This window comes from Rhizopus microsporus (assembly GCF_002708625.1).
Source record: "Rhizopus microsporus ATCC 52813 unplaced genomic scaffold scaffold_2, whole genome shotgun sequence".
Taxonomy (NCBI): Eukaryota; Fungi; Mucoromycota; class Mucoromycetes; order Mucorales; family Rhizopodaceae; genus Rhizopus; species Rhizopus microsporus.
Window position 1 is genome coordinate 1,648,275 of NW_019671917.1, and position 21,834 is coordinate 1,670,108.

At 37.2% G+C, this 21,834-nt stretch overlaps 10 protein-coding genes across 10 annotated transcripts; 4 read left to right on the forward strand and 6 right to left on the reverse strand.

The window, feature by feature from the left end:
• Positions 1-658: 658 nt before the first annotated feature.
• On the forward strand, positions 659-1,902 carry RHIMIDRAFT_63167 (14-3-3 protein). The gene is made up of 6 exons (XM_023615491.1): positions 659-729; positions 807-864; positions 918-949; positions 1,058-1,332; positions 1,378-1,718; positions 1,770-1,902. The coding sequence occupies exons 1-6, from the start codon at positions 721-723 to the stop codon at positions 1,820-1,822; spliced, it is 768 nt and encodes a 255-aa protein (XP_023470241.1). The 5' UTR covers positions 659-720; the 3' UTR covers positions 1,823-1,902.
• Positions 1,903-2,222: 320 nt separating this feature from the next.
• RHIMIDRAFT_198085 (uncharacterized protein) lies at positions 2,223-2,884 on the reverse strand (the record flags this gene model as incomplete). The annotated part of the gene is made up of 2 exons (XM_023606254.1): positions 2,223-2,665; positions 2,713-2,884. 2 exons carry the CDS (start codon positions 2,882-2,884, stop codon positions 2,223-2,225), a joined length of 615 nt encoding a protein of 204 aa, XP_023470242.1.
• Positions 2,885-3,985: 1,101 nt separating this feature from the next.
• On the reverse strand, positions 3,986-6,023 carry RHIMIDRAFT_266268 (MFS general substrate transporter). The gene is made up of 4 exons (XM_023611894.1): positions 5,684-6,023; positions 5,560-5,626; positions 4,260-5,498; positions 3,986-4,210 (listed from the first exon to the last, which is right to left on the reverse strand). The coding sequence occupies exons 1-4, from the start codon at positions 5,897-5,899 to the stop codon at positions 4,170-4,172; spliced, it is 1,563 nt and encodes a 520-aa protein (XP_023470243.1). The 5' UTR covers positions 5,900-6,023; the 3' UTR covers positions 3,986-4,169.
• Positions 6,024-6,522: 499 nt separating this feature from the next.
• Positions 6,523-7,242, reverse strand: RHIMIDRAFT_266271 (uncharacterized protein). The gene is made up of 2 exons (XM_023611895.1): positions 7,069-7,242; positions 6,523-7,013 (listed from the first exon to the last, which is right to left on the reverse strand). The coding sequence occupies exon 2, from the start codon at positions 6,910-6,912 to the stop codon at positions 6,676-6,678; it is 237 nt and encodes a 78-aa protein (XP_023470244.1). The 5' UTR covers positions 6,913-7,013; positions 7,069-7,242; the 3' UTR covers positions 6,523-6,675.
• Positions 7,243-8,679: 1,437 nt separating this feature from the next.
• On the reverse strand, positions 8,680-10,237 carry RHIMIDRAFT_266273 (18S rRNA biogenesis protein). Its single transcript, XM_023611896.1, has 7 exons — positions 10,089-10,237; positions 9,958-10,029; positions 9,719-9,894; positions 9,597-9,668; positions 9,293-9,543; positions 8,992-9,237; positions 8,680-8,939 (listed from the first exon to the last, which is right to left on the reverse strand). Exons 1-7 carry the CDS (start codon positions 10,213-10,215, stop codon positions 8,807-8,809), a joined length of 1,077 nt encoding a protein of 358 aa, XP_023470245.1. The 5' UTR covers positions 10,216-10,237; the 3' UTR covers positions 8,680-8,806.
• A 126-nt stretch (positions 10,238-10,363) lies between these two features.
• On the forward strand, positions 10,364-10,964 carry RHIMIDRAFT_211676 (Sm-like ribonucleoprotein). The gene is made up of 3 exons (XM_023607201.1): positions 10,364-10,517; positions 10,572-10,799; positions 10,849-10,964. The coding sequence occupies exons 1-3, from the start codon at positions 10,415-10,417 to the stop codon at positions 10,905-10,907; spliced, it is 390 nt and encodes a 129-aa protein (XP_023470246.1). The 5' UTR covers positions 10,364-10,414; the 3' UTR covers positions 10,908-10,964.
• Positions 10,965-11,681: 717 nt separating this feature from the next.
• Positions 11,682-12,845, forward strand: RHIMIDRAFT_234142 (uncharacterized protein; the record flags this gene model as incomplete). Its single annotated transcript, XM_023608105.1, has 3 exons — positions 11,682-11,877; positions 11,939-12,760; positions 12,829-12,845. 3 exons carry the CDS (start codon positions 11,682-11,684, stop codon positions 12,843-12,845), a joined length of 1,035 nt encoding a protein of 344 aa, XP_023470247.1.
• A 248-nt stretch (positions 12,846-13,093) lies between these two features.
• RHIMIDRAFT_286160 (putative chromosome segregation protein SudA) lies at positions 13,094-17,473 on the reverse strand (the record flags this gene model as incomplete). The annotated part of the gene is made up of 16 exons (XM_023613354.1): positions 13,094-13,269; positions 13,328-13,505; positions 13,557-13,625; positions 13,678-15,175; positions 15,230-15,366; positions 15,429-15,846; positions 15,897-16,018; positions 16,070-16,491; positions 16,546-16,663; positions 16,716-16,794; positions 16,850-16,929; positions 16,985-17,056; positions 17,113-17,180; positions 17,238-17,276; positions 17,330-17,405; positions 17,459-17,473. 16 exons carry the CDS (start codon positions 17,471-17,473, stop codon positions 13,094-13,096), a joined length of 3,567 nt encoding a protein of 1,188 aa, XP_023470248.1.
• Positions 17,474-17,651: 178 nt separating this feature from the next.
• RHIMIDRAFT_63285 (uncharacterized protein) lies at positions 17,652-17,964 on the reverse strand. Its single transcript, XM_023615492.1, has one exon. The coding sequence runs from the start codon at positions 17,929-17,931 to the stop codon at positions 17,770-17,772; it is 162 nt and encodes a 53-aa protein (XP_023470249.1). The 5' UTR covers positions 17,932-17,964; the 3' UTR covers positions 17,652-17,769.
• A 917-nt stretch (positions 17,965-18,881) lies between these two features.
• On the forward strand, positions 18,882-21,229 carry RHIMIDRAFT_311018 (SPX-domain-containing protein). The gene is made up of 2 exons (XM_023614701.1): positions 18,882-19,079; positions 19,135-21,229. Exons 1-2 carry the CDS (start codon positions 18,912-18,914, stop codon positions 21,157-21,159), a joined length of 2,193 nt encoding a protein of 730 aa, XP_023470250.1. The 5' UTR covers positions 18,882-18,911; the 3' UTR covers positions 21,160-21,229.
• Positions 21,230-21,834: the final 605 nt, after the last annotated feature.

Sequence of the window (21,834 nt, forward strand, 5' to 3'; positions counted from 1 at the left end):
TTCTTGCTTCTCTTTTTTCTATTACAAATCCTCTTCTTTATAATGTAAGTATTTATTATCAATGTAAATAACCGGTTTACTGATCATTTCGTTATTCATTCTTTTACTTCCTGTGGGCTTTCTTTTATCGTTATTTATTGTCTCATTTGTTGTCTGAAATTATCAGTTTTTTATCAGTGTACGAATAATTCGTGAATAAAATGTAATGAATTAATAGTATTAACAAGTGATCTTTTATATTCACATAGAAAAGTGTTTGGATGTGTAGCACACTTTGTATGCGCTCATGGCTTTTTCATATGAACATCCCATTTACACGAATATGTCAAAAAGTGGTCTAGATAGGGTTGCAGCTGTCACGCAAAGTGTCGGAATAAAAAGAATCACAGATAGTAAATTCACTAATGCAGACTAAAGGAAGAAATAAAAACATCGATATCAAGTAACGTCAAGAGAAAAAAAAAATAGGCATCAAGAATATCTTCTCACAAAACAAAAAAAGTCGCACAGAGTTCTATTCAGTATCAAACACTTGTCCTTGGCGGGGTCACAGTGTTTAAATGAAGAGCAGGGTCAAAAATTTCCTTTAATAGAATCTCCGCTATGGATTTTTTATATGATTTTTGTTCTTTTTTCTTTCTTTCTCTCTTTTTAATTTCTTCTTTCCTGTTTTTTTTCTCTTTTTTTTATTTTTGACAACTTTTTAACTAGTACTAAACAATGTCTACCGTACGTGTTCTTTTTATTTGTTTGCTATATATAATAACACTTTGCTCATCTTGACGTCTTGCCTTTATTTTATATAGGAGCGTGAAAATAATGTTTATATGGCTAAGCTCGCTGAACAAGCCGAGCGATATGACGGTAATATATAGAGAAAAAAAAGGAAAAAATGGCGTATTTATATAGTATAATAGAAATGGTCACCTTCACAAAGGATGTCGCAAAGGTAAGCAAAAAGGGACAAGAGAGAGAATGTGTGTGTGTGGCGATGGGGGCAACAACGTGATATTTTGATTATCCGATTCTTTTATTTACACATTATTTTCATATTCAGATGGGTGTTGATTTGACTATTGAAGAACGAAACCTTTTGTCTGTTGCCTATAAAAACGTGATTGGTGCTCGTCGTGCTTCTTGGAGAATCGTTTCTTCTATTGAACAAAAGGAGGAAAGCAAGGGTAATCATGCTCAAGTTGAAAAGATCAAGGCTTATCGTCAAAAGATTGAGTCTGAACTTCAAGATGTTTGTAATGACATCTTGTCCGTCTTGAACGACAACTTAATCCCTCATGCTCAAGGTGGTGAATCCAAAGTGTTTTATTACAAGATGTAAGTGTATACATGATATATTGTACTTTATTAACCTTCTCTTAGGATGGGTGATTATCACCGTTACCTTGCTGAATTCCTCACCAATGATGCTCGTAAAGAATCTGCCACCAAGGCTCATGAAGCTTACAAGACGGCTACAGAGATTGCTCAAACTGAATTAGCTCCCACCAACTCCATTCGTTTGGGCCTTGCCTTGAACTTTTCCGTCTTTTACTACGAAATTCTCAACTCCCCTGATCGTGCCTGTCACCTCGCTAAGCAAGCCTTTGATGATGCTATTGCTGAATTAGACACTCTTTCTGAAGAGTCTTACAAGGATTCAACCCTTATTATGCAACTGCTAAGAGATAACCTCACCTTGTGGACTTCTGATTTACAAGAAGGTAAATAATATATTATTAAATATGCAAACAAAATTGACTCATTCAATACAGACGCCGACAAGACAGATGAAAATAAGGCTGAACCTGTTGATGAATCCAAATAAACTTTTTATTAGTTCATCTCTCTCTTTCCTCCTCCTCCCCCTCTTCTTCCCCTTTTACACCTCCTTTTTTCTTTCTTTATTATAAACGCCCGAAACTACACCCTTTTTTATAATTTTAAATAAAAATTATATACAACAAAAAAAAAAAAAACATCTTTATTAAGTGTAATAAGGGTGAAGGATATTGTTTTGGTGACACTTGGTGATGGACGAATAAAGCATGTCAGTTTGTTGCAAATCAATTAGCGGTAAATCAAAAGGACGTGGAAGACTTATTCGCTTTCTATGGTTGCTATGGCTACTGTCATTATTGTCATCACTACTGCTGCTGCTGCTTATACTACGTTTTCTTAAACAGACTAAAAAGAAAATGAGTTTGATTGATTGAAGAAAAGAGAAACTATTTACGTTCATCATTTTGCATTCGGGTCTTTGCTTGAATGACACTTGCAGACAGTAATAAGCTATGATTAGAATAGCCTTGAAGATGAGGCATCAAATCAGGCGATATTCGTATATTAGTAAATAAAGGACTAGTCGAAGGTGTACGCAATACGTGATTAAGAACATCATCCTTATTGTAATAACTGACGATATGCAGGAAATTGCCATTGACGAGCATACGAATCGTTTTTTTGATCAATCCATTTTCTTTAAAGTTATATGGCGTGTTTGACGCTGTCAGTGATCCAACCAACGCTCGTTCACGTTGATCGATTGCTAATCCATTCGACGGTGCCAGACTTTTTCTTTGCTCTCTATTCACTAACTCTCTATATACCAAAAAATTGCCTAATATTCTGGATGGACTCCAAAGTAAACCATCTGTCCACCGTTTGATGCCTACAAAAAGAAAGTTAGATTGATAACCATTTATTTTAAAGTTTTACCTGTCTCTGTTTCATTGAATACGATGATGGTGCCTGATTTAATCACATTACGCTCACTGTCAAATAATCTTCTTCTTACTGTAGGCAAAAGCCCACTTCGACACGCTTCGATTATAAGTAGGGTATCTGTTGTGTTTTCTATGAATCCATGAAATGTTGCTGTAAATGGCATATTATATAAAGAAGAAATAAAAAAAGAAAAGAAAGAGACAGGTAAAGAGAATAAGGTAGAGAGAAGTCTAGTTACGGACTTTCCTAAAATGTATATAGGCTTTTCTGTTCATGCTCTGTCAATTATTTGTTTACACTCTGTCCTCCTAACATTTGACTTCCCCCCTCCCCTTATTTTCTTGTTCTTTTTTACACGGTTGAAAAAGTAAAATGGGTAAAAGTTGATGTTCCCATTTTTCTAGAATGAATAATTTAGGTTTTAAAAATAAGTATTTCTCTCCTTCAAGGGTAATCCCTTCACCACATCATGGTATCCTATATCACCGAAAGAGTGTGCTCAACCCCCTTTTTATGTCCCGATCAAATACTTGGAACAGCTGTCCAAAAACGTTGCTGCCCTTTCTACCCCGTCACCCTGAAGAATGAGCGTGGGTTCAAGTGATTAAGGGACAGATGGATCTCTTCAAATAAATACCTATTTTCCATTTCTCACTTTGATATTTTTTTTGATAAATTAAACATATTCATATATCAGTATCTGCTTATTTCAACTGTAAAACTGCTTCACAGACTGGCCGATTAAACTCAATGAAGTACTTTGAATCGAAATTTCAACCAACAGTCCTCAATTCCATTTCCCTTTACTGGTGTACGGTATAACACTACCAAAGTCTATTCGAGAGTTTGAGATAGCTTTCTGTTCCTTAATTTAGCTTCCGTCTTTCTGTTTATTTGGCATATTAAGGGACATTGGTTATATATTAATTGAACTAAGTACACACCTCCGTCTACCACTGCTTCTCACTTCACAGTATGCAAACTCATTTTAGATCAAGATTTAAGCCAAGTAACGTTCCAGAAAAAAAAATAGCAATGCAAATAAAAAGAAAATCATATGTGCTGCAGTCCTGCAGACAATGTAGAACGCATCATCATTCTGATAAAGAATGATTGGATCGATCCCACTTTATAAACATTTGAGAAGGATCATCTGCACATCATGGCTAGGAAACAAGGCTTTGTACAACCATTGGTATCTACCAACAAATGTAAGAACGGGAAAGAAAAAGAAAAAAAATGAAAACTTGAGTATGTTTCCTGCCTGATTTCCCTGATTCTAGTCCCTTCTGACAGTGTCGTACACCATGTCTCCGAAAAATGTTGCACAAATATGAGGAACCAGGCGGACAGAGAATGTATGTTGAACCGAACATATTTATTATGTATACAAGGGGGAGGAGGAGTGCATTAAAGTAGTAAAGGATAATAATAATAATAATGATCATCTAAAGCTTAGTTGTGGAACTTGATTTATAATCTTCTACAGCTAAAAACCAATTAGAGAGACATATATAAAGAAAATTAATAAAGCTTACGAGTTTCTTTAAGCGAAGTAGTGTCGTTTGAATCCTTGGCGTCTTCCAATCCAAATGATTTCATAGGCACTGTGAAGCAGAAAGTAAGAACAGCAATACAGATGGCGATAATAGAAAGAATCATCTGGATATGACCATAGGCTTGTACGACACCGTCGTATTGCTCCTTAGGGAGGGAGATGGCATAATCAGTGCTTCCGACGATCTTTGCATAATCATATTCACCAGGAACATATTTGGCAAGCTGTCCAGGGAGCATAGAGTTCCAGATCGCGCCTGACATGGTAGAACCAACACTCGCTGCGATTGAACCACCGACTTGCATCATAGCCGTCACGACAGCAAGGTCGCTATGAGGCACAGAGCTCTGGATAGCAACAAGAATAGGCGTGTAGAGGCAACCAGAGCCAATACCGACGATTGTTTGAGAGATGACGACAAAGGCGTCAGAGGAGCTAGGCAAACGGGCAGGAATCATCAGACCGACGCCGAGGATAGTCAAGCTGACGCCTGCCCAGACAAAGGGTCTCCACTTGCGTGTTCGCTTCATCAAATAACCAACTGTTACCTCGCATACGATGTAGGCCACATTATAGCCGCGCTCGAGGTAGATGGCGGTATCTATGCTCACCTTACGAGAGACAAGTAGGTAAGTGGTAAAGTATTGCCAGTTTGTGGATGAAATCAAGGTGACTGTAGACAAGGCCAACACACCGAGCAGAGGTGTATGTGTGTTCCAACGAGCCAAGGGGATGATGGGCTTTCGAGCAAACTTCCATTCCCAGATTGCAAAGAGAATCCAGGCGACGACACCAGCGACCAGAGTGCCAATCGTAATCCCGCTAGACCATCCACCCCACTTGGGAAGAGCAAGAACCAAAGGGAGCAAAATCAGACAGAGACCGGCGATCAAGAGTAAGCTACCGACAATATCTATTTCAGTCATGAGCCAGATGAATTTTTGGAAAATGTTCATCTTTGGTTCTTCAGTTTCGGCTTGTTTAGCCTTGTATTCTTCAATTAGGCCCGACCGTTTGAGCTTAAAGTGGACGTACCAAAGACCACCGATAAGAGGAACAGCTGTGCCGCCAAGGATGATGCAGCATAGACCATAACCCCAACGCCATCGGCCCTGGTCCAGTAAGAGGGCGGCTGCACGAGGAGCGACAAAGATATTGAATAAACTAGGCAGATTGTAAAGGCCTTGGAATAAGCCACGGTTGGTAACAGTAGTTAAATCTAATATATACACAAAGGTTATGATGCCGGCCTTTTTCAACTAGGAACATCTTTTGCTTACCGCCGACGACGATAGGACCAAGAATAGAAACACCAGAATAACCAAAAGCATAAATGATTTGGCCTCCCTATGAAAGTTATTGTGTCATTATACAGTTCTCACTTTTCTTTATCAAATCGCATACCACCAAAGTGTCATAGTTATTTGCTGTAGCCATAACAATAAAAGCAAGAATATAAAAAAAGAGACCTACAGAATAGCAGTGAGCTCTGCCAAACATGTCTGATAGCTTTGAATAGATGGGAAGGAGAGCGGTTTGAAGAATATAGGTAATGGTAGACAACAAACTGATAAGGTTGTTGGACTGAAAGAAACTCGTCACTTTGTTATTTAATGTCATTGTGAGATTGCCCTCAAAATTAGAAGCCCATGAGAATAAAAATAAACTAAAGCAAAAGGTGTTAATGTATCCCCTTAAGTGTCTTTATTGTTCTTTTTTACCCAAGGAAGATTATGTATTTTTCTTTATCAGTCCAGATTTGTTTGTATAATTCAACGGCAGTTACGCCTTTGAACCTGTTATCACCAGATCCTTCAGCTGAAGTAGTCATGGTGATATAAATTGAGAGGGAAAAAAAAAGGTCAAGGGAGGGAGAAGAAAAAAATTGTTTTTATTATGCTTTATAAATAAAAAAAGTTTCCGTGGATTATCTGATGATCTGATATTTTTTATCGGAGATCTTTTACTCGATCCAACTTTTTAGTCCTACAACCAAAAGAAGATTAAAAAAGAAGTAGGCTTGAAGTTTATCTTTTATTATCTTTTCTTTAATAAATGTAAAAAAAAAGGACATGATTAGGATATAGATTAAACCATCAATTACATCTGATAATTGCTGATTTTTGACATTCATGTGCACAATTAAAAACAAAACAGAAAATCTAGAAAGGTGTTACAATTCCCGCTTTTTAATTACTGTGCGCGGTAAATTTTGTCCGTTTTGAAAAAATAAAAGTCAATATGTGCTATGTTTTATTGTTTACTTTTGAAAAATCATGTAAATGACTTTAAGGTGTTTCAGGGACTGGTATAGTTTCAAGGTTGGCATTGTTGGAAGGTATCTTTTCTTGAACGGAACAAATTACAGCATTACGCCAAGCAAACATGCCAGGAAACTACTGGATAGCAACCTTTAAACCATATGGAGAGTAGGGAACATCCATGACTGCCTTGCGAGTTCTGACATAGACACGGTTTGTGACCAGAGTGAGGCATTCAAAGTAGACTTTATAGCCATGACTGAAAACGACAAACATACAGGGTCGATGTTTGGGCGTGCTGCCTTTATTGCTCAGAAATCTTACTGCATTTCTGTATATCTTGTCGATATCACTGCATAATTTTTTTATCATAATTCGTAAATCCTCCAGAAAACTCAATCAACATGACGGTAGCCTTGCTTACAGTACCGTCCCATTTATGTCGTTTGGTAGTGTTATCTTCAGTTTCAATCCTAAAAGCACTTTCAATTAATAAACTTCCAGTTATATGATTGAGTTAAAAATCACCACCGCATGTTCGCCATGCCATTAAATGGACGGATCAAGCTTTTAAGTATTAGAACAACGCCTTCTATGGCACTTATTCTCTCTCCATGTTCCTTTATCAGGGGTTTACTGGAGAGCACAAGAGATCAATCCTATTTTAGGGAAGATTTATAAAGTTGCCACCTTGGTTTGTTTCTTTTCAAGAAGATGAAGAGATAAAAGAAATTTGTTTATTCTAATTTTATGTTGTCAGTCTGATCAACAAACATGCAAGAACACGTGTAACTACTATAAACGCATATTTTACATCAAAAGATATCCCATTGGACAGCCTTGCATGTATAGAAGAAGAGGCGCCCGTAGCATGTAGTGTTGGTCTACTTTCAAAATGAGCATCGGGATACATATTGATTCTAGGTTTTAAAGCATCTGTTGAGCTTTTTAATAACTTGGTTGTATCACCAAGAGTATGTGGTACATTTTCAACCTTGTTGTGCCCACTTGATTCTGTGATAATGATATCCACTAGCAAGTTTGGCGCCAATAGTTGATGCTTCATAATTATAAAAAGGGAACCAGATTGGCCTGCTCGATTCCGATTGCTTTTCCATCCAGATGAATAACGCAGGTCCAAGTACATTACCAAAGGTTTTGAAGATGGGGACGGAAACTTCAACAAAAATTGTTCGTCCATCTCCATGATTGTACTGTGTTTTTCTAAGGCAATTATTTCTGAAGTCGGTTAAAATATAGGCTACAAGATAGATTGATTGCTTTGATAGTGAAATTGAGAGCATTGGGAACTTCTTTGAGTGACCCATTAATTCTTTTCATCGCCCGCTCTTGTTCGTATATTTGTGTGGTTTCTTTGCAACAGAGCGATATTGCTGAAAAGTCTATATCAAAGATTTTTCCGAGTTTTTCCAAATCGTTTTGTTGTATTTTAGGTGTGGCAAGTGAAATAATATTTTTTGATAGACTGAAATTCAAAATGTTTGCTTTCCTTGAAAAACGAGTACATCCCACTACTTGCACTTTCGACATCAATATCACTGTTTTTAGTGGTTTCCTGCAGTTTCTAGAATAATAATAATCAATAAACCTGATTTACATATTATAACTTATAAACTACCTCCAGTGAGCCATTCCTCAATTTATTTGTGTTCAATTTCTGCACATTGACGTTTGTTTTATAGGCGCAGAAGTCGTTCATTCTTCGCGTATGAAGTTTTAAAGAATTCTTGAACTACGCTATTCTTCAAATAGGTTTCAATTCTTCTGGCATAATTTTTTACACTTGCGCAAAGATTAGTTCGCGAAAGCTTTCTGTAAATCAGAAAGGGAAGCACTGCATACAGCAGAAAATACGTCAGAAGTTAGACTAATCCTAAGTGCGCTACCTCCAGATACTACCTATGATGTCTTCCAACAAATTTTTTGAATGTGTGGCGCCATGCTAAACATGCCTTTTATAAGGTATCCATATTGGTTTATTTCTTTTTAAGAAGAAGAAGAGATAAAAAGAAATGTTGTTATTGCTTTATTTTAGTTTTATGTTATCAGCCTGGTCAACAAAGACCATTTAGCTCACATGTAATTATGATAAATTCGTACTTTATATCAGAGAGAGTGAACTGGACAGCCTTAGGTTAGGCAAGGCTTTGGTAGTGTGTTGTTGATGACTAATTGTGACAACATTATTAAAGTGCTTTAAAGTGGGACAGGATGTCTGCAGTAAATACAAAAGATGGCCATTTTATTATGTAGTCTTTTTGTTATGATTAACATAGCCAATACCCATACACGTCATAAGGATAGTGTCATTGGATGTATCGGGCTGAATCTTGAAAGAGACACCAAAGAATGATTTGATATCACGTAAATATTGTATCCTTTTTTACATAAAGGTTAAATATTATAAAAGATAAAATCTATATAACTTACGTAAAGGCAGAGAGATCTCCAATTCTAATTTTGCTAACATCTTCAGGTGCTAAAATCATTAATAATATATTTAACCATTGGCTCGTTGTATCCACACATCCTCCTTTTCGAATCTCGTTCAATAGCAGTTTAGCAGCCATGAGACCAACATCCTCAGGTGTTTGTCCAGGTTCTGCTGCCTTTTCTGCGGATAACAATACATCTGTGTTTGACTCAGCAACGAGTGATAATGCATAGCCCGGAGACCTATTGTTTTAATTTTTAGTCTTCACCTTTACATACATACACACACACACTTTACTTTCCACTTTCTGCTCCTTTATATACATCTGTGTAAATATAAATATCTGGAATATATCTATTCAACAAAGATCGTGCTGATTCTACTAGTCGATTGGCTGTTTGAGGCGATACTCGAGTACAGTATGCAATACCACGTACTCGCTTGATACGTCCCTCCTCTGTAAATTGAACTGGTTTAAGCTGACGAATGGGCACACATGAAAAAACAACTTCTCCGCCTCCTAATGGTGGTGCACCTCTTTTTGTGATCTATGTCGAGTTCAGTTATATGCTCTTTTTTTTTTCACTGTTAATCATTCTACCTTTAATTCCAAATTCTGATCCACACCAAATCGTTTTAATTGTGGTAGCAATACTGTACGAATAATATCAACCTAGTATTATAAGTATTCCAACAATCTCTCTTCTGTAGTTCTTATCTTACCGATGGATCGACATGGTCCGTTGTTATTCCTTCTAACGTCAGCACAAAAGGCTTCTTTGAAAAAGGTGCAAGTGCGACCATAGGCTCCAAATAATAACTAATGCTCCTCTCTGTTCCACAATCGTGCTGAATTCGTCCACCTTCTATAGCTCCTGGTCTATACAAGACAGAAGTACCTATCAAAAAAGAACTGTATGAGCTGTGATCTATTTAACGTATTTTATCTCTGCTTTTTTTACCTGTATAACTGATTTCTATAACTGATCCATTGGTTACTTTTTCCAACAAGTTGAGAAATTTAATCTCGAAATCTATTATAATCGTTGTTTATATTGATAGTTTTTTTAAAATATAAATGTGGATAATATACCTCGTAAACCTGGATTTTCATCATCAGATCTGATTTTTTCAATACGAACAGGCTTTCCGCTTAAAGTGGCGAGAATTAGTCTTTGTCTAAGATAGTTATAGCCTTGAAACTTTAAAATGCTGCTCATGATCTACAAGTAAAAAGGGGAGATTCTAAATTGTTGAACAAAAAGACAACTCAATGACTGTTTCTCAGTGGCTTAGAGTTTATGCAACAAAGAATAATTTCTAAATTTGGAAACGTAAGTTCCTACGTCACCCAACTTGGTTCGTTTGCTCAAAATTTTCTGACTTTACCTTTTACTTCTCCATCTCTCATTATATAAAATGACCATTGGTGTTCCCATCAAACTCCTGCATGAAGCACAAGGCCACATTATCTCTTTGGAGTTGAAAACAGGTCAACTTTACCGTGGAAAGTTATTAGAAGGTATAATGAACTATTGATTAGAATCCATTCAACTGAATCGTCGTCATCTTTTAGCTGAAGATAATATGAACATCCAGTTAAAAGATATTACTGTTACTGCACGTGATGGAAGAGTATCGCAACTAGACCAAGTATACATTCGAGGATCTCACGTTCGATTTTTCATTGTGCCCGACATGTTAAAGAACGCGCCCATGTTTAAGGGAGCTGGTCCTGGAGGTTTGAAGGGAAGAGGTATCGGTTTGGGCAGAGGAAGAGCTACAGTTGCCCGTGCTCAACAAGGTAATATAAACAAATTGAAATAATCTTTTTCTAAACATTCTTTATATAGCAAGAGGAAGAGGTATGCGTGGTGCATTCAGAGGACGTCCTGCTCCACCTAGATATTAGTGACAACTTAACATCTTTTTCATGTAAAGAAATAAAACTTGCATTTGTGTATACAGATTTGTAATTTCATGGACTGATGAGGATATTTTAAAGCATCAACTACTTCTTTATCAACACTATGCATTGAGTTGATTCAGTAATAAAAAGGATAGAGTCGACATAAAAATATATGCCACGAGGATAAAAAGGGCTCATTAGGAGCCTTGGGAGATGAGCATGTATCCTTGACTCTACTTATAAAGTTGTTTCATGGCATCCAATAGATCATGGGAATATAAACCTTATCTTTTATGCAGGAAAAAAAAAAAAGGAGGACTGAAGTAGACCCATCCAGTCATAACCATGTTCCTGGAGCACAAGACTGATTTGACAAGCAAAGTTTTGGTCCGAGTGTGTGTGTATGTTTGTGTGTCAGCTTTGGAATGCTTACAAAAGTGCCCATGCTTTTAATGAATTTGTCCTTGGAATAATATCTAACCAATGGATCTCCCATAGAAAGAAAAGGTAGGGGAAAAGGTGTCAGAAGACAAGTTTTTGTAGCCGCAGCATTTATCTAAGATCAATGTTATATTGACCCTGAATGTGTTTATATTCCATTTAAACTGCTTTAAACTAGCGTGAAAAGTAATAAACTGTGACAAGTTATGTTGTTTGCTTGTTATTCAGCATATCGACGGAAATGTGCATGTGTGACGAAAGCGAACTTGTTATGAATTTTATTGGAAGGAATTTCAACATTCTTTTATTACTCTTTCTTTTTCCCCCTTTTTTTTTATGAGCAAAAATATATTTGAAATGCTGAAATATGTCCAAGATACTTCATTTGATACTGAATTTGGAGTCAAGAGTTTCAATGACAGCCTTCTTTTAGACTCAAAATCTACTTTGACCAAACGAAATTCAATTATGACAACTCCTCTTTTGAAAGACGGCACAAGTCATTTTAGAATTATTATCTGTGGAGATTCTGGTAAAGTATATATACTCTGTATATATTGCAAAAAGTAAACTCTTTATATTCTTATTATTAGGCATTGGAAAATCAGCTTTGGTTCATGCTTTATCGACTGCGGACAATAGTGATAATACGACAAGAGCAAACCCACCGAGTTCTTTTGAGCCCATTGAATACTTTTTACCATCCACAGATATCTGTGTTGTGGATACGTGTGGTTATGGCGCTTCTATACGGCCCGATGCCATTTTTTCGAATACAAAAAATTACCTTGAAAAGCAATTTGAGAAAACAAATAGCTTACTTAACCCACACTGCCGAGATGACCAGCGGTTGGTTTACTTGTTAGAACAAGCTCCTACAGTTTCAACACATGTGGATGTATGCTTATATCTCATCATGGGTCGACTGAAGCCTGTTGATCTAGAGTATATGCGGTACATTCATGACCTGGTAAATATCATACCAGTCATCATTCAACCAGACTTGTCTGTCAAAATGAATCAAATGTCAGAACAACGCCTCGATATGATTCAGACCCTCTATCAAAATCAAATCAAGTTCTGTACATTTGGCTTTACCCAAGATGAGATCTTGTCTCAGTGTAAAGAGGCTAGTCTCTATTGTATACCCTTTGTCTTGAATTGGTCTTCAACTAAGCCTTTGTTTCATGGATTGGCTCAGATAAAGCAAGCCTTATTTAATGTTCATTTATACCATTTGAGAAAACAAACAAACTATAGATTCATTCAATGGAGACATCAGCAAGCAGTTGTCGTAAATGATACGAGTGTTTGCAGCAGTATAAGCACTAGTAGTAGTAGTAATCTTAGCACGAGCAGCAGTGTCTATAGTAGCCTATCCACTGCAGAACAACAAAAGATATCAGAATATATTAGTAAGAGACGTCAACAGCTAGATAAAGAGTTGCTGCTACAAGAAAAAAGGTTGAAACAAGAATTTCAGAAATTAAACCAACATAAGAAGAAAGAATATCTCTTAAAGGAACTCGGCTTGCTTCAAGATCAAGAAAAGCAAGACTTTGAAGGATTGGATAAGCAGAAAAAAAAGGAATATCTGCTAAAAGAACTTGGTTTTCTACAAAAGCAAGAAAAACAAATCAATCGTAATCTGTTCATCTTGATTGCTGCTTTATTATCTTGTTTGTGTCTTTTGGTTGTTTATAAATTCTTAAATAAAAAATATTGTTTACCGTCGTAAATGTATTGCTCTAATGATGTTGTTCTTGTTCAACAAATTCAAGCGCATGCTCCTTTGCAATAGCATGTATACGTGATACCTTGCCTTGGAAGGCAACACCGTAAAACTTGTCTGCATTGGCTACCAGTTCGGGTCTGAAAGTAGTAGTGATGAATTGTGCATTTTCACTAAGCTTATGTATCATCTCTATCATATACAAATGTCACTATTTGAATAAAAAAAAAATTGTATATTTGACATCTACCTGCCACAGCTGCTCTATATTGTGCATCCAAGTTGGCATCAATTTCGTCAAACAGATAAAAGGGCGCAGGGTCACATCGTTGGATAGCAAAGATCAAGGCTAATGCCACAAGAGATTTTTGACCCCCAGATAGCTGCTGCATAATTAAGCCTTCATCCGATTTGCTGTTGAACGATACCTGTCAAAAAAGTTAATAAACGCGCATATGTGTCCAACAGTGTATGTTTACTTTAATAGAAACACCACTGAATCTATCAACAGAGCTGCTATTGCCATCCATGTCAACGTCTTGTTGTAGCTATGCTCGTTCTATTAGCGCTTTACATCTTTCAAAGACTTTATCCCCTTACATCTGATTTAATTATAAGCTCACCGCGACCAGAAGGAACCAAAGTTTCAAAAATTTGTGCAAAATTAGCTGCAACATCATTAAATGTTCGCTCAATGGCTTGATTCTTGCGACGATCTAATGATTCAATCAACTGACTGATGGATACGCCTGATTTATCCAGTTCCTTTTTACGAGCAGTCAACTGATCTCTCTGCTTTGTGAATCTTCCATACTGTTCAAACGCCTTCTTATTCACATGACTGTATTTTTTTAGTTTCTCGTTAATCTTGTGCAGTTGCTTAAGCAGCTTTTCAATACGTAAATTATTGTATTTCTGGAATGCTTCATCTGGCAATACACCAAGATCACGAATGTTGGTATTACATTCTTCTTTCTTTTGTATGAGTAATGATCTCTTCAAGAAGTTGCGTTCCAAATCCTTTTCAATATCACTCATGTAACGTGTGTATTTTTTAATCTCGTCTCTTGCACTTTCAATCTTTTCCGTTATCTTTACGTCTTCCTCCAGTAGCTGGTCAACTTCAGTATCCAAATCCTCAATACGCTTTGTTAATCTGCCAAGTTTCTTTGTTACCATCTTGAGCTCATTTCGTCTTCTGTTGAGCTCATCCAAGCTTCCCTTTACAATCACTCTTTCTTTTTTACTCAACAAATCCTTTTTACGTAAAGAGTCCGCATTTAATCCTTCCTTTAAGACATTAATGCGGCTTTCAAGATCTGCTCTTTGATTTGCTGTCTCTGTTAATCTTCTACGAAGTTCTTCCATCTGAACAGCGTTCCTATCCAGGATCTCTCTTTCCTCGGAGGATAGCAATTTGCTCAAATCAGTGGCAAGTTCATTCTGGTAGCTGATCAATTGTTTCTCCAAAAGCTGACCATGGACTTGTATGCTTTCGATATTTCTTGTTTTCGTAGCCAGTTTGATCTTGAGTAACTCTTCCTCTTTTCTTAAGCGACTCTCATAATTTTGCGATAAATCAGAGAATTCGGTCTTCTTTTTTCTTAGTTCCAAGGCGTGTAAGTCGCTCACGATGCGAGTGACTTTTTGATCAGCTTGAACAATTTGTTGCTTGACTTGCTCAAGTCGTTCCTTAGCCTCATTATACTGTGTCTGTACTTCTCTTAGACGCTTTGCAGCATCTAAACGAGAACGTCTGCTGTCGACATAACCACCTGTTAAAGCACCACGGCTGTCAACACGGCTACCGTCGAGAGTGACTGCGACAAGGCGGTGTGATTTTGCATAACTGGCGGCAACTTCCAGGTTGGGGCATACGATGGTGTTGGCAAATATTTGTTCAAATGCATGTTGGTATCGCGCATCGTATTTAAGCTTGTTAAGGATAGGAATAGCATCTGTACTATTGGGATATTCTGCTGTTCTAGATTTTACACGGTTCAAAGGAATAAAAGTGACTCTTCCAGATTTTTCCTTGTTCATTACTTCCAATAACTTCGTTGCCGTTTCATCTGTATCAACGATAACATTGAACAGACTGTAGTCATCATAGTTTAAGAAAAGGGTAGCAGATTCAAATATCGAGACTTACCTTGCTCCAGCAGTGGCATCGATAGCAGTAGTAAATCGTGGGTCACAGTCGAATAATTCAAATACGGGGCCATACACTCCTTGAATGTTGTGTTGTTGAACAATACGGCTAATAGCAGACAAGCCGATACTTGTATTCTATATAGATGTTTAGAACATTTTTCTCTCCTATAATTCCAACATTTCATCATAAAGCTTACTCTATCGATGGTGCTTGATAAAGTCCTTTCAGCCTTACGGATCTCGTCACTATAATTGCGAATCAAAGTGTCTAGTTTAGCCTCTTCACGCCAAAGATTCTTTCTTTCTTCTGTAGCCTCATCTCGCTCTGTCTTTAAGCTGAATTCTTCGTTTTCTAACTCCTGACGAAGTTTAAATCGTGCCATATTTTTTTCCTTGAGCTCGTCAATAGCTTGGGTCTTGAACAGCAGTTCCTCTTCTCCTGCCTTTTTTTCCTCAATTAATATGTTGAGCTGGTTCTGTCGAATCGTCAAGTTCTCGGTAATGTCACGTATTTGCGCATTAAGCCAGCTGTCTCTTTCTTCTTTGCTTGCAAATTTTGTTAATCTAGCCTGTTTTAAACGCAGATGATCCTGTTCTGCTTCGAGTGTTCTCAATCTATCAAAATAAATGAGTAAAAAACTAAAGCTCAGGCTATTTTTCTTTACTCTTGTTGAATTTGCTTAGCCGTTTCATTCAATTCAGTGTACTGAGGAGTTATAGTATCAATTTCACTCTGCTTTTGTGACATTGAATCTTCTAACTGGCCAAGTCTGTTGGCAATATCGGCCTATATGGATAATGAGTATGACAATAGCAATTTCTCAAAATGCATATTTACCTTATACTCCTCGTCTGATATTTGGGAATCTTGTAAGTCGTTGATCAAAAGCTCGAGGCGTGCTCTTACTTTCATCAGCTCGTTACGCTCTTCTAGCAAATCCTTCTTTTCTTGATCGTGAAGCTGAATTGTTTGCCTTGCGTCACGTAGTTGATCCTCGAGTTCTTTTAACTTTTGCTCGCCCCTGTAATGGTGCTCTTCAATTTCTTCATTCTTGCGAATCGCTCTTCTTCTCTCTTCTTCCAGTTCTTCCAATCGATGACTGGCGCTTGTTTGCTCACGAGCATAAATGGTGTACTCAATAGAGCGTCGACTATTGTCTAGTTCTTGATACTCTGAAAGCTCTGCCTTTTCTGCTTCAAGTTCACTTAATCTTTCCTCAATGTACTTTAGTACTTCTTCGATCTTTGCACGTTTAGCATCTAGAATAAATAATAAATTGATACTGTAGTCAAGAGTCGTCATTTACTACTTACTTGTTTCCTGCATCAATTTATTACTTTCTTCGCGTTTTTGTTCATAAACACGTGTACCAGCGACTTCCTTCAAAAGCTTTAATCGGTCTTCGTCTTTGGCAGTTGTTAATGAAGTAACCTAAGCAAATGAGTAAATAAATAATACAAAAAGTAGTAGCTTTAGTGCTTACTCTTCCTTGTGGCACGATGTAATAAGGATTAGAACGAGAGAAACCAGCACTTTCCAAAAGGTTCAAGACGTCTGTTTTACTACATGTTATTTATGAATTAATATGTACTGAGGCCGTTACTTTTAGTTACTTACGTAACGCTTTTTCTATCGAGTGAATATTCATCCAGTGTCAAGCCAATACTTCTACGCAAAATAACTTCTTCTTTTCCAGTCTAAGTAAGCGAAATAAGCTCAAATGATCGTTTGATAATAAAAAGGTTCTTTTACAGGAAATCGATTGTCAGAGTTATCAAAAATGATTTCAACAAAGGCAGAAATAGTAGCAGTGCCTACTCCTTCCTATATTCAAGATGTTATAAAAATAGGCCTAGTTTTTATCCTTTTTATACTCTTACATGAAGTAATGCTTGTCTTTCTTCTTTACTCAGATTTTGGTAGGCATCGCCTAGAACGAAACGGATAGCTAATGAAAGTATAAGATTATTGCTGTCATTATCTTTTTATATTTGGCCTTTTTTACCTGAAAAGAAGTTACTTTTGCCTGAACCGTTTCTTCCAACTGCAGGTTTAGATTAATATGTATGCTTTACTAATGTAAATATAAATTATTACCAATAACATTATGTTTTGGACTGAATGGCTCAATCGTATTTTGGTCTTTATAAGACTTGAATCCTTGAATGACAATCTAAATATTCCTGGTTGGACTCGTTTATGTTTATACATTTCATTGAATTATACCTGTTTGATGTACATTAGTCTTTTTCAAAAAAAAGAAAAGGGGGAACACGCGAGGCAACGCGAACAGGTCGCGTAAAGTGTTGTTTTGTACCTGAGTTTCAAAATAATCGTTTGCTGGTATTTGATTCAAAAGAGAGAAGGTAGGTGTCGCCCACGTATAAATTATATCTGACCAATCACCACAGCATAAAAATATCCATAACAAAATACACTTTATTTGCTTTGACAACGTTCAAATAGTCGTTGCAGTCTACAGAAGACGTGAAGGCTTAATCCTTTTGACTGTAATTATGCTTAAAGGGTCGTTGTTATCAGTTAGAGTTACATATTAATTTGATAAGAGAGAATGTCAGAAAAGGTGTGGGTAGGATAGAGTCCCTTTTCACAGATTTAGGTTTGCGAGCGTCAACTAATAAGCTTGTTGGTAGTGATAACGACAACAGAAGTATAATGAGGTGTATCACCAAAAGCATAAGCAATGTAAATCTTCCTAAAGTATCTTTTCTTGTACTGGAAGGAATTTCTCAAAGTAGATATCATTACTTAATTAATTATAAAACGTTATTAATCCAATGCGAACACAGAGCGTCGCTTGGTGATGTGACCAGGCAAGTTATCGATGATTTCCACCATGATAGTTGTGTGTTAAAAGGAACCCTTTTATCTATTCCCTAAGCAGTTTTTAGGACTCTTGGCCACAAAGTGACTACCAAAACTTATTAAAAGAACAATTGAATAGCCCATAAGTAAAGCCAGAACAAGGCCAGGGACTTTTTATAACAGAAGAAAAAGAAAAAGAAACAGAGAGAGATTCATTTTATACTAAAAATAATGATGCTTAGTAACACGATACTTCTTTTGGACACCACTCTTCCTTTTACTCTAAAGGGCTCATATCATCTTTCTATGTCCTGATGATTCTTTCAAAGTGTTAAAATGAGTACTTTGACCCCTACTGTGACAAATTTACTAAACAAGATCAAGTCTTTAATCATCGTGTTTGTATTCAGTCTGATCAAGGCAAAAAACGTAGCACCCGATTTCATTGTTAAGTGACGTCAAATTCCAAAATAATAGCAATGTTGATGTGTCCCAATGGACACTGGCATTGTCCATTGATAAATTGCAAGCGCGACTTTAATGCAAAATCACCGACTGATCGAATCATGAAGAACGAACAAGCAACGTGCTGCTTAGTGCAATGTTACACGGCTTGACACTTTACCCTATAAACTGTTGTTTACATTATATTTTGTTTACCTATTGTTTAAATCTTTTGTCATTAAAGAAAGAAAAAAAAATACGTGGGCGTAGCTAATGAACCCTATAACAAGTGTTGATGTAAAGCTTAATTTTTTACGGTGAATCCATTTTATATCCCGAATCAACTTCAGATCTATTTTAACTTTTTTTTATACGCTTTTTCTTTTTTTCTTCTTTCTTTATAACAAAGATGAAATTTGGTTCACAGCTTAAGGACGCCATTTATCCAGAATGGACAGAATATTATGTTGATTATGATGGATTAAAGAAAAGGTTAAGAAAGGCAGAAAAGGATAAACCGTTCACTGAAAAGGATGAAACGGAATTCGTTGAACTACTAGACAGTAACCTCGAAAAAGTAAAGAATGTTGTGTAAAAATGACATATAAAACATGTATTAATAAAGAGAAAAGGTTTATGCTTTCCATCAAGAGAAAATGGAAGAAATCAGAAAGAGAATTGATGAATGGGATGAAAAGATCAATACACAGATACCAAGCGAAGACAATATCAGTGAAATGACGCATATACAAGAAAACATCAATTGGATCGCAGATGACATCAATCGTCTTTCACGCTTTTCCAGATTAAACTACACTGGCTTTTTAAAAATAGTTAAAAAACATGACCGTCATACAGACTATGTTCTTCGTCCTATGTTTATGGTCAGATTAAACCAATGTCCTTTCTGGAACGAAGATAATGATTCACTCTTAATCAAGCTATCTCAATTATTTTCGAAAGTTAGACAAGGAGGTATGACTATGTCCTTCAAACCTTCAAGCTTTTCTCCATTTGAACTAGAAGAACAGTCTGAAAACAACCGTCGTTTAATCGTCAAGCGTTACTTTGTTCAAACCGAAAACGTATTGGAGCTAAAGACATATGTACTTCGTCATCTGCCTGTCTTGGTTTATCGTGACAACTTTAGAAATCAAGATGATATTGATCCACCCATCTCTTCAGTTTATTTAGACGATGCTGAACTGGATTCTTATAATTCACGCGTTGAAGGTGCCGAAGGATCTCAGATCATTCGTCTTCGATGGTACGGAAGCGCCAAAGGAAACAGCTCTATTGCATTCGAACGTAGAACACTCAGCGAAGAAAGCCGTGGAGAACTCAAAGATCGCTTCACGATCAAAGATAAATACGTCACTGGGTTCATTCATGGTGATCAGACCTTTTTAGAAAAGTCTGTGCGCAAGATGAAGAACAGTGGCAAATCCCAGGAAGAGATTGAAAAATATGAAAGGCTCGTACGCGAAGTTCAAGAAAATATCATGGCTAAGAAGATGCAGCCCGTCTTGCGTACATACTATCGTCGAACCGCTTTCCAAATCCCTGGTGACCGAAGTGTCAGAATGGCCCTTGATACCGATCTCTGTTTTATCAGAGAAGATTCTCTATTATTCCCTGACGATCCTGTCGTTCGTCGTCCAGATGGTACATGGCGCCGGCCCGACGTTGATATTGATTTCCCATTTGCTAATCTCAAGAACGAACAGGAGATCAACCGATATCCATTTGCTACTTTTGAAATTAAACTTGAATTGGCTCCCAATGAAAAGGAGCCTGAGTGGATTGTTGATCTAGAAGAAAATGGTATCCTAGAAGAGGCCAATGACTTTTCCAAATTCGTTCACGGTGTCGCTGTCATGTTTGATACACGTGTTCCTCTCTTGCCTTATTGGCTTGCTCAAATGGATGACAACTTGGAAAAGCTGCCTATCTTGCCTTCATCCACACCTTCTGTTAGACCTCATAAGTCCAAAGGAAAGCCATCTCAGGAGTTCGAATCACTCGAATCACCTTCAACATCATCTTCCGCCGCTGTTGTTTCTAATGAGAGATCATCTTTATTAGGTGACAGCAAACAATCTCCTACGTCCTACATGGGTATCAACCATCCAGCCCTTTCTCCTGTTCCTGAGGACGAAAGTGAACGTCAGGATCACGTTGCCTCAAGGATGCTCGATAAATTCGTAGCCTCGTTCAACAGGTTCTTGAATAATCATAGTCAACCTCAACAGAAACAGGATCAACCTCCTGTTATCCTACCTCCTGGTGTCAAGATCCCCAAAAAGGTCATCACTCCGTTACGCGTAGAACCCAAGGTATTTTTTGCGAATGAACGTACTTACTTTGCATGGATGTCCTTTGGAACACTGCTATCTACATTTTCACTAGCTTTGTTCAATGCAGGTGATGCTGTAGGCAAATTAAGTGGCCTTGTCTACACTCTTGTATCTATATCCACCTTGATCTACGGTATGGGTTTATATTACCGTCGCCGTGAACTGATCCGTAATCGTTCTGCTGGTCCTTACGATGAATTGATGGGCCCTACCCTGATTTGTTTTGCTCTTATGTTTGCTGTTGGCTTAAATGCTTATCTCAAGTTTGCAGTCAAATCACCATCATTATTTTACCTTTAACATCCTTGTTTAAAATTTCATCGTTACCTTCTTATCATTATTTACTGCTACAAAAATAAATGTATCATTTTACGTTTAAACAGATTTTTATTTATAAATTATTAAAGCCTCTACTGAGCACACGGTTGTATATCACATCTTTCCCGCCCGAGGCAGTTCATAAAGGAAGGATAGCAGTGACTAAAAAAACTCCTTGGGATCAAGGGTAAAAATGCTTTAGAAGGAGTGAATAGGGCCAAGTGTAAGATACACGAGAGAAAAGGAGAAGAGGGAAGCCATTCCAAGAGCCTTTGCCCGAGGTGAGTGGGCGGGGTAGGCGGAAACTTAGTGTGTTGTAGATAATCGAGTTCACATAGGATTCTGCATATAGTTGGCCAGCGGACGATCCATAAGAGTGTTGTATTAGGAGAGCGAGGTTTCTTGGTAGGTAGCATATTTAAAAGGAAGGATAATGAATCAGAAATGGTTTGGGGCATCATGAGCCTACGGTGTATCTGGAGACAGTGAATGGTATGACTTTTATGAAGGGTTGGCTAAGGTACCGAGGGCAAGGATGTATCCTTCTACACTTTATTCAGAAATTATTCGCGCACAATTTAAAACCAATAGCAATTACACTTTAGTTAATTATCAATCCTTTCTTTGTTATTAAAAAGACAGTGAATTCTGTCCTTT

Coding starts and splice junctions, on each gene's coding strand:
- RHIMIDRAFT_266273 (XM_023611896.1), bottom strand. CDS start 10,215: ATGAGCAGCATTTTAAAGTTTCAAGGCTATAACTATCTTAGACAAAGA. Junction 9,895..9,957: donor TATAGAAATCAGTTATACAG/GTAAAAAAAGCA, acceptor CTTTTTTGATAG/GTACTTCTGTCTTGTATAGA. Junction 9,238..9,292: donor AAAGGAGCAGAAAGTGGAAA/GTAAAGTGTGTG, acceptor TTAAAACAATAG/GTCTCCGGGCTATGCATTAT.
- RHIMIDRAFT_63285 (XM_023615492.1), bottom strand. CDS start 17,931: ATGCTTTTGGTGATACACCTCATTATACTTCTGTTGTCGTTATCACTA.
- RHIMIDRAFT_63167 (XM_023615491.1), top strand. Junction 865..917: donor ACAAGCCGAGCGATATGACG/GTAATATATAGA, acceptor ATAGTATAATAG/AAATGGTCACCTTCACAAAG. Junction 1,333..1,377: donor AAAGTGTTTTATTACAAGAT/GTAAGTGTATAC, acceptor ACCTTCTCTTAG/GATGGGTGATTATCACCGTT.
- RHIMIDRAFT_311018 (XM_023614701.1), top strand. CDS start 18,912: ATGAAATTTGGTTCACAGCTTAAGGACGCCATTTATCCAGAATGGACA. Junction 19,080..19,134: donor TAGACAGTAACCTCGAAAAA/GTAAAGAATGTT, acceptor TAAAGAGAAAAG/GTTTATGCTTTCCATCAAGA.
- RHIMIDRAFT_211676 (XM_023607201.1), top strand. CDS start 10,415: ATGACCATTGGTGTTCCCATCAAACTCCTGCATGAAGCACAAGGCCAC. Junction 10,518..10,571: donor CCGTGGAAAGTTATTAGAAG/GTATAATGAACT, acceptor GTCATCTTTTAG/CTGAAGATAATATGAACATC. Junction 10,800..10,848: donor AGTTGCCCGTGCTCAACAAG/GTAATATAAACA, acceptor TTCTTTATATAG/CAAGAGGAAGAGGTATGCGT.
- RHIMIDRAFT_266271 (XM_023611895.1), bottom strand. CDS start 6,912: ATGATAAAAAAATTATGCAGTGATATCGACAAGATATACAGAAATGCA.
- RHIMIDRAFT_266268 (XM_023611894.1), bottom strand. CDS start 5,899: ATGACATTAAATAACAAAGTGACGAGTTTCTTTCAGTCCAACAACCTT. Junction 5,499..5,559: donor TGGTCCTATCGTCGTCGGCG/GTAAGCAAAAGA, acceptor TGTATATATTAG/ATTTAACTACTGTTACCAAC. Junction 4,211..4,259: donor TACTTCGCTTAAAGAAACTC/GTAAGCTTTATT, acceptor ATTGGTTTTTAG/CTGTAGAAGATTATAAATCA.